At 38.5% G+C, this 15139-nt stretch overlaps 2 protein-coding genes and 1 pseudogene across 4 annotated transcripts in view; all 3 read left to right on the plus strand.

The window, feature by feature from the left end:
- Nucleotides 1-2944, plus strand: part of LOC137980097 (scavenger receptor cysteine-rich type 1 protein M130-like) — a 24727-nt gene extending 21783 nt beyond the window's left edge. For both annotated transcript variants that reach the window (XM_068827453.1, XM_068827454.1), the window contains exons 17-18: nucleotides 681-1088; nucleotides 2344-2944. In XM_068827453.1, the coding sequence (XP_068683554.1) occupies nucleotides 681-1088; nucleotides 2344-2443 (508 nt within the window). In that variant the 3' untranslated portion in view covers nucleotides 2444-2944. The remainder of the gene's footprint in view (nucleotides 1-680; nucleotides 1089-2343) is intronic.
- Nucleotides 2945-3970: 1026 nt separating this feature from the next.
- Nucleotides 3971-8766, plus strand: LOC137980098 (allatostatin-A receptor-like; annotated as a pseudogene).
- A 2935-nt stretch (nucleotides 8767-11701) lies between these two features.
- LOC137979946 (allatostatin-A receptor-like) lies at nucleotides 11702-14329 on the plus strand. 2 transcript variants are annotated; one of them, XM_068827267.1, is made up of 2 exons: nucleotides 11702-11850; nucleotides 12872-14329. In XM_068827267.1, exon 2 carries the CDS (start codon nucleotides 12953-12955, stop codon nucleotides 14021-14023), a length of 1071 nt encoding a protein of 356 aa, XP_068683368.1. In that variant the 5' UTR covers nucleotides 11702-11850; nucleotides 12872-12952; the 3' UTR covers nucleotides 14024-14329. The 2 variants fall into 2 exon arrangements, with proteins under 2 accessions (XP_068683368.1, XP_068683367.1); XM_068827266.1 differs by lacking the exon at nucleotides 11702-11850 and adding an exon at nucleotides 12360-12440.
- Nucleotides 14330-15139: the final 810 nt, after the last annotated feature.

Below are 15139 nucleotides of genomic sequence, written 5' to 3' on the forward strand. Positions count from 1 at the left end.
TTCAAGCATGCGCTTTATAAGATGAGTAAACCAATGCACAAGCATTCCACGTTTTTTCCACGTTATGCGCTTTGGTTAACTTCAAGCATGCGCTTTACAAGCTTGAGTGCGATTTGTGACTGAACGCAAGAACAAAAGAACAAACCCGTATTCGACCTCCTTCGTTTCCCCTGGAAAGCCAGATTAATTTAGTTTATATATGAATATGATTCATTTCATATATCATTTCGTTCGTTGAGAACCTCGTCCCCAGGGCGCTTTTCCCTGGCTTTGGGCCAAAGCCAGGGAAAAGCACCCTGGGGACGAGGTTGGTTCGTTGATTCATTCATCACGGGAACATTTGAGCCCAAAAATGACCAGCTTCTGACGTCAGTGGCTTCATAGCTCAGTTGGTTAGAGCGTCGTACGGGTATCGCGAGGTGAAGGGTTCAAGTCCCGTTGAAGTCCTGGATTTTTCAGGCTTCTCTATGCAATTGCTAATAATTGCGTTCGTAACTTCGAGGATCATAGCTTTACTTAATTTAATTTATTTAAATCCCATTCTCGTATGTTTTGAGAAAAATTTTACGTTTGAGTTTAGGAAAAAAGGAATAAGGTTGATTAAATGATTAGGGAGGAGAGTTAAGGTTGTTTGCAGAATATAAATTTTTAATTTAAGTTTTTTTCTTTTCACTGTCTAGGAGTACAACGAGGCGAAATCAAAAAAAGGCGATTGGTTTTCAACCTGATGACGTCATCATTCTCCAGGGATATCCAAAAGCGTGGCAAAGCACGAAACTGTTAAATGTCCGCCTGGCCGTCAAAATTCCAAAGGATTCCAAGAATGACGTCATTACCGGCGAAACACTAACTCAGTTGCTCGCTAATGTTGCACCTGTCATTCAAACTCAAATGGGTCATATTGTAGCATACGTAGAGCACATAGAGATCACTTCTGCTCCAGCTGGTGCCTCGGGTCACGAGTCATCGAAAAAACCTCAAACTTTGATTTTCCACAAGTCAGCTCTAATTGCGCTTGTATCAGCTATCGGAATCGTCTTATTATCGGCTGCCATCGTGGTTGTCCGGTACCGCCTACGAAAAAGCAGGTATGGTAATTGTAAAGAAAAGCGTTGGCCTGTAAGGTAGAAAACGGATTGCACTGCAGTGGAGATTTCACTGCATCCATTAATCCACTTGTTTGTTCGTTCATTTGTACCACCATTCATTCATTTGTTCGTTCGTTTGTTCGTTGACCAGTAAAGAAGAAGAAAACAAAACAAACAGGAAAGAAAAGAAAAGTAAGCAGACAAAACAGCGAAGGAAGGAGGGAAGGACGGGAGAGAAGGAAGGAAGGAATGAAGGAAGGAAGAAGGGGAAAAATGAAGGAGGGAGGGATAGAAAAGAGGGAGGAGAGGAAGGGAAGGAAGGAAGGAGGAGAGGAAGGGAAGGAAGGAAGGAGAGAGGAAAGGAAGGAAGGAAGGAAGAAGGAAAGGAAGAAGGGAGGGGGAAAAGGAAGGAGGGAGGGGTAGAAAAGAGGGAAGGGAAGGAAGGAGGGAGGGAAGGAAGGAAAGAGGGGAAAAAGGAAGGAGGGAGGGATAGAAAAGAGGGAGGAGAGGAAGGGAAGGAAGGAAGGAGAGAGGAAAGGAAGGAAGGAAGGAAGAAGGAAAGGAAGAAGGGAGGGAGAAAAGGAAGGAGGGAGGGGTAGAAAAGAGGGAAGGGAGGAAGGGAAGGAAGGAGGGAAGGAAGGAAGGAACTAGCGGAAAAAGGAAGGAGGGAGGGATAGAAAAGAGGGAAGAGAGGAATGGAAGGAAGGAAAGGAAGGAAGGAGGGAGGGAGGGAAGTAAGGAAGGAAGGAAGGAGGGAAGGAAGGAGGTAAGGAAGGAAGGAAGGAGGGAAGGAAAGAGGGAAGGAAGAACGAAAAGAAGGGCAGGAAGGAGGGAGGAAAAAGGGAGGGATAGAAAAGAGGGAAGGAAGGAAGGAAGGAATGAAAGAAGGAGTGAGGGAAGGAAGGAAAGAGGGAGGTTATTAGTAGAAATTAGTAGAATGTGAATGAAATAAATATAAAGAGGGGATGAAAGGGAAGGTTCTTAGTATATTATCTGTTATAGTCGCCTTAAATCCGAGGATACATACGCAATATTAAAAAAACTTAACCCAGCTTGTATTCGTGTGAATGAAACGATTCAGGTAGAAAACATGACGTCAATCGAAAGCGAAAATCATCGAAGTAAAACTAGAAAAAAAAAGGAAAATATGGAGTGCCTGTAAACTAGCTTGATAGCTAAAAACACTTCCACTATAAACAAAGCAATTTCAAGAAAGCTGTCAATGTTATATGTCCTGTTTTTTTTTTCCTGTTAGGGGGAGGTCACTCTTGAAGGAAGAAGATCCTGACCATGAAGAAAACATTCATCTGGTAGATTTAAAAGGACAGTTTGGAAGCAACGATCAGAGGAATTAAAAGTTAAAAGTTGATATTTGGAGAAGGGGTACATGACATTCGTAAAATGATGCAGTTTCCCGGCGATTGTGACATGTGGTTTCGTTTCAAACCCGTAAAAAGAAAGTTTCATTTGCAATCCTCTAATCAAAATTCTGTAGCAAGAAAGGTTAAGAACACAAAGCTGATCCTTATATCCGTTACAAAAGGAAAAGAGGCCGCATCTGTTATAACCTATATAATAGCTGCTGACGTACAAACTTTATGGTCTTAAAAGCGGTCTGTTGTCCTCTTGTAAGAGTGCAGTGACAATGTGGTGAACTTAAAACGTATCTTTTCTGAACGTAACTTTACGTCTATTGACCGAGAGAGCGAGGAAGCGCATTTGGCTACACATAACAGAAAAATATCAGTTAATTACGCTTGTCCATTTATTCTTTTAAAAGGTTAAGATTGGACGACTCATAATCAAGTTTTAAATTGTACCTAACTTCAAATATTTTTTAATACATACCGTTTTTCGTATAGCAGATATACGTGGACAAAATCTTCTCTAGATTACATTTTATATGCACCGTGCAAGGCGCCGGTCTACATTTGACTGTATCACAAACTGCATGATGACTTTGGAGTTGTCATTTCCGGAGTGACACCCCTTGTTTAAGAGACCAATGATGGCCCGACAATACAAGGAAATTTGGGAGAAGGAAATGCTAAAATTTGCATTTTGGAAAATATGAAGAGAATTATCTCAGGAACAAATAATTGAGGATACATACAATTAAACGGAAACAAGGGTGCGGCTAAAAATTCTTAAAGTATGAATTTCGAATTATTTTTATTGCCAAAATAAATCCCTCATATTTGCCATTTCATTCCGATATTTTACTTTTTGGGCACCACAAAAGAACCTTGAATTTCCAAAGCTGGGAATGTATCCTCCCCCACTCATTCAAGTAAATGTCCAAGCGTTCATGTCCGTGAAAAGTGGGGGATAGGGAGTCGTAGAGGTTTGAGGTGGTCTTGAAATAGGGCCGCGAGTCAGGAATGTCCCAAAGTAGCTTCAGTGCATAGGACTGTAGGTTAAATCATAGCTACATTTCCATTCCTTTATGAACATCTGCGTATTCATGATGACTCACTAAACGGCGTGTTAAAACAAAAATTTCAGAATCAGTGATAAGAAGGTCGAGAGTGTTATCTACGTGCAAAGAATATTTGAGGACAGGAGCACTTATCGACTTACTTGTTTCCGCGAAGGACACTTGACACGGCTTCTTGGACTCAACATTGTGATTATCGCATTACACTTAAGTATGACTGAATTATTGCCAAAAAGACTAAGGAAGACGATTCTTCGATTCTTAGGCTTCTTCACGCCTGCAAGTCGCTCTTATAACAGATACAATCCGTCGCTTTGAAAGCTTTCTTCCTTTCAGAAAAATTCTTCCAAATTAGGTCCAATATATTACTATGACTTTCATATAAATTACCCATTAGACTCAAAATTGTTTCTGTCAGTGAAAGTGATTTTTAGTGCTTACTTATGTCGTTGTTCTCAACTACTGTTTTCCTTGACAATGCCACGGTTGTATAATGAATTGGACGGCTTTCTTAAAATGTATGACGACCATATCCGACCACGCCAAATTAAAATACGTTGTCACTTTTGTTTCCAAGCATACAAAATCCTTATATTTGTTTAATGACCCGTTGTAAGGGTCCATATTCAGCTTCTCAGAAAACAACAGTGGTATTTTAGTGCAAAATGCTTCATTTGACTCATGCATCGATGGAAGGTAAATCGTGTTGTAAAACTATCGCGGCGACTATCCCTTTGAACTTCAGCCAAAAATACTGAAAAAGCTAAAGAAACTGTTGACATTCTTCTGCTTTCAGCTTTCAGGTAAGCTCGAATAATGCAATTATCATGTAGACGAGAAATTTTAACAATTGATAACAAGTTTTGTAATATGAAATTTGTACAAACAGCAAACAAAACCGGAAATAAAATAAGGCAAGTATGGCGAGATCTCTTCTCAGCTGACAACGACTTAACACAGAAACGCAAGGCGTCTGCGGCAGCAATAAACTGATGAGCCTGGACTTGTGACCTAGATTAGTGGTTGAGAATCATTCAAAACGAAATAATAATAATAATAATAATAATAATAATAATAATTTTTTTTTTAAGAATGGGACAACTTTATTAACAAATTCAAAGAAAAATCTTAAATTTACAATAATGATGATCGTACAATAATGACAATAATGAATCATTTAATATGCATTATAAAAATAAAAAAAATACCATTACATATGTGTCCTTCTCTTTGGTCTTAGCATACTAATTAATAGAAATCTATAAAAACTAAAAGGTTTCTTACTATACTAGACCAGCTAGATATAATAATAATAATAATAATAATAATAATAATAATAATAATAATAAACTAAAAACAGGAAAATTTCTATGTACGTCTACTAGTATCTAGGGAAGTCCTGCTTGACCCTTCTCTATTTCTAGATCACTATCTTTAACATTTGAGTTCCTCCTTCTCGGAGTTCTCGATCCCCTTAGGCATAGGAGTGCCTAAAAATCTCGATGCGTTTACAAAAATATTATTTACATATATACATATTATAAGGAAGTAAATCATAATTTAAAGAAAAGTTAATGTAGGTTCAACTCTGTTAGAAGTAGGTACACTTTTTCCTGTAAACCCGAGTTATAACAGATAGAGTTTTTAAATTCATCATGTACGGGCAGTGTACTCGGTATTTCCTTCATTACTATATAAGGAACTCATCTGCCACTACGACCAAAATGTCAGTTGATAATATCAAATAAGATTCCACACTAAGTCACTTGGTCTAGAAGGATTGATGAAAGGTTGCAGTTTAGTATTTCGATATAAACCAACCGAGCCATCATTTGATAGAAATCTATTGAGAGTTCTCCCGCTGGGAGGCCTTAAGACTATGTTTTTCAGTGTTCTTGCACCGTGTAGATAATACGATGTGACTTCTGTTCCCTGAAGATTATCATGCATGATTTGTTTTCTATCAATGCAATTCATGTCTAGTAAGAAAGACAACCCGAACAAAGTCAATTTCATAGCGATATTCACCAGAGTTATACGGATGTTATTGCTATATTTCGATTTACTTCAAAATCATCATCAGGCAAATCAAGGTTTACAGAGCGGGTGATTTTTAATAATAGTTCGCGGCTAGCTTTTAAGCCAGAGTTAATTGCAGACTGCTTAGTTTTTATATAGAAAGCTTCTTTAAAATAGAAGAATGTTCCAGTTGTTATCCATATCAATTATGCTGGTATTGTCCCTGACTGTATTCAAGTAGAATTCCTTAGTGTTAACAAGGATGGAATTACTACAAGGGAAGTTAACTCTGGCTTAAAAGATAGCCGCGAACGATTATTATTTAAATAAGTTTCCTGCATTTAAATCACGCGCTCTGTAAACCTTGATTTGCCTGATGATGATTTTGAAGTAAATTGAAATATAGCAATAACATCCGTATAACTCTGGTGAATATCGCCATGAAATTGACTTTGGTCGGGTTGTCTTTCGTACTGTACTATTTGAAATTGTCGGTTGGTCCCGGATTTCAATTCATGTATTGCCCGCCATTTTCTTTCCGGGGACGGAGTCCTTGAGACGTCATTTGCGGAACAAGCACCCTGGCTTACTTCCGCTTAATTCATGTTTCTTGACTTCCTTTAGAGCTGCCGTGGTTCTTGGAAGTGCTTTTTATTTCAGTGGAAAAGTTTTTCAAACTAGATCCTGTTTAATACCCTGGATGAGCCTTATCTCTGTTGTGAATGATGTGAGCTCGCCCTAATTTTTTAGTTTGTTAGTTTCTAATTCATTTGATTTGTCATTATAAGAGTAAGAGCCCAACTGAAGTCTTGTAATATAAACTGAATAATTATCTTTAAAATTGTGCAAATTGAAATAAAAGTTACTGCTGCGCAGGCGTTATAAAGGGAAACATGGGCGGTAGAGTGTGACCAAAGCCCAACAACTGCATGAAGAAAGAATTTGCGTTAAAGAAAGCATCAAATTCCAACATAGCAGCCATTTATTTGTTATTCACCCTCAACAATCGGGACGTACTTTATTCGCTCGTGATTGCCCGGGAGTTTCTTAATTTCCGTTTTCGCAAATTTATTGCATTTGGCTTATTGTTGGAAAGACGTCTGACACGTCCTTGGTATGTTTACCGCTAAGTTGTAATTTTGTTTGTAGGTTATCAAGAAGAATCACCCTTGTTCATCCCTCGCCCTTTCTCAAGCCTATCTGGCAAGCGAGCAAGCAGTGTTGTCAATGAATAACTCTACAGCAGCACATCCGGCCAACTTCTCATGGCCCGCCTGCTCTACCATCGTTTCCACAATGTTTACAATAGGCCTTTCCGTGTTGAGTTCAGCAACAATTGTCGGGAACATGTTGATTTTCTTGACCTTCCTGAAGACTCGGAACTTACGAACAAGCACGAACTACTACATCGTGAACATGGCGATATCCGATTTTCTCTGTCCATTCTTTAATTGGCCGCTGTACGCTAGTGAGGGAATGCTGACACCCGACATCCTTGTCAACGAGCCTTTGGCAACATTTGCATGCAAGCTTGGAATGTATTTCAGGCTAGTATCACAAGGTGTCTCGATGTTAAGCCTTGTGTTGATTGCCTTGGATAGATTTATTGCCATTGTTTATCCATTCAAAGGGATCTTGTTAAATGTTAAAATTCGCGTGGCTTTTTGCTTATGTCTTGGTTAATACCGGTAGCTTGTGTATTGCCTTACGCTTTGTTTGCCGGAACTATCAAAGTAGAAAATCATACCTTCTGTAGGTTTCTAATGAGTGATGTCGGTAATGGTCGAACAGTTTACAATGGCGTAAGTATTATTTTTTCCTACCTGATACCTTTAATCAGTGTAACAGGTTTGTATTTTATGATCATCAGAGCTTTGAAAAATAGACCACCGCCTGGAAACTTGCTTAAAAACAGAGTCAACGCCGACCATAAACGACAGCAGCAGAACAAGAGAATACTAAAAATCCTGATTTCTATTGTATTGACATTTTTCCTTTGCTGGACACCTCTTTGCACCTATTTGTTTCTCAAAAAGTTTTACCCGTCTGTTTTTCCAGCAGACAGATGTTTATTATTGATTGGTTTTGCATTTTATATCTGCCCCTCCTGTAGCACCGCGGCTAACCCAATCATCTTATTCGTCTTTAGCACAAACTATAATCAAGCTTTAAAGAATGTACTATTACCAATGTTTTCCTGCAAATTTGGATCTAAAGTTGTCATACGTAAACAATCTAGAGCAATGGCAACGCAACTGAAGAATTTGGAAATGACAAACACTAAGGTGTTAGACTAAATGTGTTGGTTATCAATGACTGCAGCCAGACCAGAAGTGATTTGAAAAAAAAAAATTGAAGTGCTCCTGGGAGGGTCGAAAACTCCGGAGGACATTTCATTTGTGAATGTATGAAGGAAGGAAAAGGATCCTGGCCATGAAGAAAACATTCGTCTGGTAGATTTATAAGGACAGTTTGGAAGCGACGATAAGAAGAATGAAAAGTTAAAAGTTGATATTTGGAGAAAGGGTTCATGACATTCATAAAATGATGCAGTTTCCCCGCGATTGTGACATGTGGCTTCGTTTCGATCAGCAAAAAGAAAGTTCATTTGCACGAAGTGCGGACAATCCTTAACAGGTTTCAATCCTAGACTAATGAAACTTCTGTAGCAAGAAAGTTTAAGGACACAAAGCTGGTCCTTGTACCCGTTACAAAAAGAAAAAAATGAACTGCTGACATACAGGCGTTCAGTATAAAACCTTCATCTGTCGTCCTCTTGTAAGAGTGCAATTACAATGTAATGAACACTTATCTTTACTGAATGTTAGTTTACCTGGTTGACCGCGAGAGTTAGCTACACGTAAGGATAAACATCAATTGCGTTTGTCCATTCAATCATCTAGTTAAGAGGTTTAGATTGAGCGACTATAATGAAATATACTTTTTAACAAATACCGTTTTTCGTAAAGCACTTTTTATGCACTGTACAATGCCCGAATCTACATACAATCCGGACAAATGGCAACGCAACTGATGAATTTGGAAACGATGATGAATACTACGGGTTACACTAAACATGTCAGTTATCAACGACTGCAGCCAGACCATAAATGATTTGAGGATTGAAATCTTTGGAAATGTGGCCATTTTATTTGTAAACGGAAGTATAAATGCACATGTTAATATCAATAAGTATATTGTACCAATAAACAGTTTTTTGGACGCTCGAATGTTCATTAGTGGTTTGTTAAAACATGTACATGTTCTTCTGCCCCGGTTATTTTTATCTGTTGTTCCCATGAAATCTATTGTTCCTGATCAAATTCCATATCACACTTTTGCTCAATACCATATTGTTTGGAGCCTCGGCAACGAAATTTTGTCCGAAGTTGACGAGGTCGATTGCTTGCCATCCGAAGATTGAGGGAGGGAAGCTGTTTCAGGGAGAGGGGAGCGTAAAATTTCGCGTCAGCATGATATAGGGGAGCTTTAGCAAGGACGACGGAAACGGCAACGAGGACGTCATCTTAAAACATAAATTCTCATTATTGTAATCACTTCACGACTATTCCAAGTTTTCTATTACGACAAAATGCTGCACGAAAGGTTGGTGATCTTGGAAAGATGTTTTCACATCACACCTTCGTTCCTCTTTCATTTTCAATTGCAGAAGATGTTTCAGTGAGTCATTTCGTTTCATCTTAATTAAACCGTTCAATTAGCGTTTCGTTTCTCAAACACTGAGCAAAATAACCCATCGATCAGGAAAAAAAACAAAGTGCTTAGCCTTTTTGGAATAAATACACTATTTTTACGTCGTTTCCATGGTCCAGTGGTCATTGTCACCACCTGATAAGGAAGATAATCCGGGTTCGGGAATTCACTACATACACATTCGAACATCATGAAAAGCGCAATGTAAGGCAGATGTAATAAGGACAGACTTCTTTAGTGCTTAATTAACCATATACCACTGTATTTTTGCAGGCCCGAGTTTAGGCTAATAAGCGTCTTGTTTATTCACAAATTCCTCCGCACCCTCATAAAAACCAACAACACTCACACTTCCTCTTTTCGCTCTGACGAACAACACAGAAACGCAAGGCGTCGTCAGTAAACTGATCAGCCTGTACTTGTGACCAAGATTAGTGGTTGAGAATCATTGAAAACGAAATTCATGTAGGTTCAACTCTGTTAGAAGTAGGTAGATTTTTTCCTGTAAACCCGAGTTATAACAGATAAATAGAGATTTGAAATTCATCATGTACGGGCAGTGTACTCCGGATTTCCTTCATTACTATATAAGGAACTCATCTGCCACTACGACCAAAATGTCAGTTGATAATATCAAATAAGATTCCACACTAACTCACTTGGTCTAGAAGGATTGATGAAAGGCTGAAGTTTAGTATTTCGATATAAACCAACCGAGCCAGCATTTGACAGAAATCTATTGAGACTTCACCCGCTGGGAGGCCTTAAGACTATGTTTTTCAGTCTTTTTGCACCGTGTAGATGATGCGATGTAACTTCTGTTCACTGAAGATTATCATGACTTTTTTTTTCATGAATGCAATTCATGTCTAGTACGAAAGACAACCCGAAAAAAGTCAATTTCATGGCGATATTCATCAGAGTTATACGGATGTTATTGCTATATTTCGATTTACTTCAAAATCATCATCAGGCAAATCAAGGTTTACAGAGCGCGTGATTTAAATACAGGAGACTTATTTAAATAATAATAGTTCGCAGCAGACTGCTTAGTTTTTATATAGAAAGCTTCTTTAAATAGAAGAATATTCCAGTTGTTATCCATATCAATTATGCTGGTATTGTCCCTGACTGTATTCAAGTAGAATTCCTTAGTGTTAACAAGGATGGAATTATTTCAAGGGAAATCAACTCTGGCTTAAAAGCTAGCCGCGAACTATTATTATTTAAATAAGTCTCCTGTATTTAAATCACGCGCTCTGTAAACCTTGATTTGCCTGATGATGATTTTGAAGTAAATCGAAATATAGCAATAACATCCGTATAACTCTGGAGAATATCGCCATGAAATTGACTTTGTTCAGGTTGTCTTTCGTACTCCGGTACTATTTGAAATTGTCGGTTGGTCCCGGATTTCAATTCATGATTGCTCGCCATTTTCTTTCCGGGGAGGGAGTCCTTGCGGCGTCATTTGCGGAACAAGCACTCTGGCTTACTTCCGCTTAATTCATAATGTTTCTTGACTTCCTTTAGAACTGCCGTTGTTGTTGGAAGTGTTTTTATTTCAGTGGAAAAGTTTTTCAAACCAGATCATGTTTAATACGGCTGGATGAACCTTATCTCTGTTGTGAATGATGTGAGCTCTAATTCATTTGATTCGTCATTATAGGAGTAAGAGCCCAACTGAAGTCTTGTAATATAAACTGAATAATTAATATTATCTTTAAAATTGTGCAAAGTGAAATAAAACTTACTGATGCGCAGGCGTTCTAAAGGGAAACATGGGCGATAGAGTGTGACCAAAGCCCAACAACTGAAGAAAGAATTTACGTTAAAGAAAGCATCAAATTCCAACATAGCAGCCGATAAATCGGGACGTACTTTATACGTTCGTGATGGCGCGGGAGTTTCTTAAATTCGAAGATAGGAGCACTTATCAACTCACTTGTTTTGGTGAAGGACACTTGACACGGCTTCTTGGACTCAACATTGTGATTATCGCATTACACTTAAGTATGACTGAATTATTGCCAAAAAGACTAAGGAAGACGATTCTTCGATTCTTAGGCTTCTTCACGCCTGCTTAAGTTGCTCTTATAACCGTATAACCGTCGCTTTGAAAGCTTTCTTCCTTTCAGAAAAATTCTTCCAAATTAGGTCTAATATATTACTAAGACTTTCATATAAATTACCCATTAGACTCAACATTGTTTCTGTCAGTAAAAGTGATTTTTAGTGCTTACTTATGCCGTTGTTCTCAACTGCTGTTTTCCTTGACAATGCCACGGTTGTATAATGAAATTCACGGCTTTCTTAAAATGTATGACGACCATATCCGACCACGCCAAATTAAACCACGTTGCAACTTTTGTTTCCAAGCATACAAAATCCTTATATTTGTTTAATGACCCGTTGTAAGGGCCCATATTCAGCCTCTCAGAAAACAACAGTGGTATTTCAGTGCAAAATGTTTCATTTGACTCATGCATCGATGGAAGGTAAATCGTATTTAAAACTGTCGCGGAGACTATCCCTTTGAACTTCAGCCAAAAATAAAGAAACTGTTGACATTCTTCTGCTTTCAGCTTTCAGGTAAGCTCGATATAGTGCAATTATCATGTAGAAGAGAAATTTTAACAATTGAAAACAAGTTTTGTAATTTGAAATTTGTACAAACAGCAAACAAAACTGGAAATAAAATAAGGCAAGTATAGCGAGATCTCTTCTCAGCTGACGACGACTCCCGCTTACTCACTTGGTCTAGAAGGATTGTTGCAAATTAAAGGTTGCAGTTTAGTATTTCGATATAAACCAACCGAGCCATCATTTGACAGAAATCTATTGAGAGTTCTCCAGCTGGCAGGCCTTAAAACTATGTTTTTTCAGTCTCTTTGCACCGTGTAGATGATGCGATGTAACTTCTGTTCACTGAAGATTATCATGATTTGTTTTCCATCAATGCAATTCATCTCTTGCCCGCCATCTTCTTTCCGGGGAGGAAGTCCTTGAGACGTCATTTGCGGAACAAGCACTCTGGCGTACTTCCTCTTAAATCATGATCTTTCTTGACTTCCTTTAGAACTGCCATTGTCCTTGGACGTGCTTTTTATTTCAGTGGAAAGGTTTTTCAAACCAGATCCTGTTTAATACCCTGGATGAACCTTATCTCTGTTGTGAATGATGTGAGCTCGCCCTAATTTTTTAGTTTGTTAGTTTCTAATTCATTTGATTCGTCATTATAAGAGTAAGAGCCCAACTAAAGTCTTGTAATATAAACTGAATAATTATCTTTAAAATTGTGCAAATTGAAATAAAACTTAATGCTGCTCAGGCGTTCTAAAGGGAAACATGTGCGATAGATTGTGACCAAAGCCCAACAACTCAAGAAAGAATTTACGTTAAAGAAAGCATCAAATTCCAACATAGCAGCCGTTTATTTGTTCTTCACCCTCGACACTCGATAAACCGGGACGCACTTTATACGCTCGTGATTGCCCTGGAGTTTCTTAAATTCCGTTTTCTCAAATTTATTGCGTTTGGCCTATTTTCTGTTGGGAAAACATCCAACACGTCCTTTGGTATGTTTACGGCTAAGTTGTAATTTTGTTGGTAGGTCATCAAGAAGAATCACCCTTGTTCATCCCTCGCCCTTTCTCAAGCCTATCTGGCCAGCAAGCAAGCAAGCAAGCAAGCAATGAATAACTGTATAGCAGTACATCCGGCCAACTTCTCAAGGCCCGCCTGCTCAGCCATCGTTTCCACAATGTTTACACTAGGCCTTTCCGTGCTGAGTGCAGCAACAATTGTCGGGAACATGTTGATTTTCTTGACCTTCCTGAAGACTCAGAACTTACGAACAAGCACGAACTACTACATCGTGAACATGGCGATATCCGATTTTCTCTGTCCGTTCTTTAATTGGCCGTTGTACGCTAGTGAGGGAATGCTGACACCCGACATCCTTGTCAACGAGCCTTTGGCAACATTTGCATGCAAGCTTGGAATGTATTTCAGGGCAGTATCACAAGGTGTCTCTGTGTTAAGCCTTGTGTTGATTGCCTTGGATAGATTTATTGCCATTGTTTATCCATTCAAAGGGATCTTGTTAAATGTTAAAATTCGCGTGGCTTTTTTGCTTATGTCGTGGTTAATACCGGTAGCTTGTGTATTGCCTTACGCTTTGTTTACCGGAACTATCAAAGAAGAAAATCATACCTTTTGTAGGTTTCTAATGAGTGATATCGGTAATGGTCTAACAGTTTACAATGGTGTAAGTGGTATTTTTTTCTACCTGATACCTTTAATCAGTATAACAGGTTTGTATTTTATGATCATCAGAGCTTTGAAAAATAGACCACCGCCAGGAAACTTGCTTAAAAACAGAGTCAACGCCGACGATAAACGACAGCAGCAGAACAAGAGAATACTAAAAATCCTGATTTCTATTGTATTGACATTTTTCCTTTGCTGGACACCTCTTTGCACCTATTTGTTTCTCAAAAAGTTTTACCCGTCTGTTTTTCCAGCAGACAGATGTTTATTATTGGTTGGTTTTGCATTTTATGTCTGCCCCTCTTTGAGCACCGCGGCTAACCCAATCATCTTATTCGTCTTTAGCACAAACTATAATCAAGCTTTAAAGAATGTACTATTACCAATGTTTTCCTGCAAATTTGGATCTAAAGTTGTCATGCGTAAACAATCTACAGCAATGGTAACGCAACTGAAGAATTTGGAAATGACAAATACTAAGGTGTTAGACTAAATGTGTTGGTTATCAATGACTGCAGCCAGACCAGAAGTGATTTGAAAAAAAAAAATTGAAGTGCTCCTGGGAGGGTCGAAAACTCCTGAGGACATTTCATTTGTGAATGTATGAAGGAAGGAAAGGATCCTGGCCATGAAGAAAACATTCGTCTGGTAGATTTATAAGGACAGTTTGGAAGCGACGATAAGAAGAATGAAAAGTTAAAAGTTGATATTTGGAGAAAGGGTTCATGACATTCATAAATTAATGCAGTTTCCACGCGATTGTTACATGTGGCTTCGTTTCGATCGGCAAAAAGAAAGTTCATTTGCACGAAGTGCGGACAATCCTCAACAGTTTCAATCCTAGACTAATGAAACTTCTGTAGCAAGAAAGTTTAAGAACACAAAGCTGGTCCTTGTACCCGTTACAAAAAGAAAAAAATGAACTGCTGACATACAAGCGTTCAGTATGAAACCTTCATCTGTCGTCCTCTTGTAAGAGTGCAATTACAATGTAATGAACACTTATCTTTACTGAATGTTAGTTTACCTGGTTGACGGAGAGATTTGGCTACACGTAAGGAAAAACATCAATTACGTTTGTCCATTCAATCATCTAATTAAGAGGTTTAGATTGAGCGACTATTTAACAATTATTCCATGAGCGCGCGTTGGATATGAGATGGTAAATAGCCAACAAGGCGCGTAGCGCCGAGTTGGCTATAACCACTCTCATATCCAACAAGCGCGAATGGAATAATTGTTTTATAAATTCCTTAAACTCCAAGAGTTTGGAAGTACGAAATACGAGCGAAAAAAGAGAGAAAATCCTAACGAAATCGTAAAAAGTTGATGAAGAGCGATGTTGTGTAATACCTCGTGGACAGACAGATGCAGGTTCATCACAAAAACATTTTTTACCTTTTCGCGTATCTCTAAGCTTCGAAAGTGATCCAAACTTTCCACAAAAACGTTTTTCTTTTGATTTACACCGAAAGAAATTTCGCTCTCTGGCGTAAACGTTTTTAGTTTAGCAACGCTAAGCGCAATCATTTACCATATAAGGTCAAACTGAGGTATATGAGCTGATAATCCGAGATTTGAGTGTGAACCAATCAGGGCACGAGAATTG

The sequence above is a fragment of the Montipora foliosa genome, chromosome 12, assembly GCF_036669935.1.
Source record: "Montipora foliosa isolate CH-2021 chromosome 12, ASM3666993v2, whole genome shotgun sequence".
Classification (NCBI taxonomy): domain Eukaryota; kingdom Metazoa; phylum Cnidaria; class Anthozoa; order Scleractinia; family Acroporidae; genus Montipora; species Montipora foliosa.

Excerpts from the sequence above, each read along its gene's own strand:
- LOC137979946 (XM_068827266.1), top strand. The coding sequence starts at position 12,414 with ATGAACCTTATCTCTGTTGTGAATGAT. Across the intron at positions 12,441-12,871 it reads TTATCTCTGTTGTGAATGAT|GTCATCAAGAAGAATCACCC; the intron begins GTGAGCTCGCCC and ends TTTTGTTGGTAG.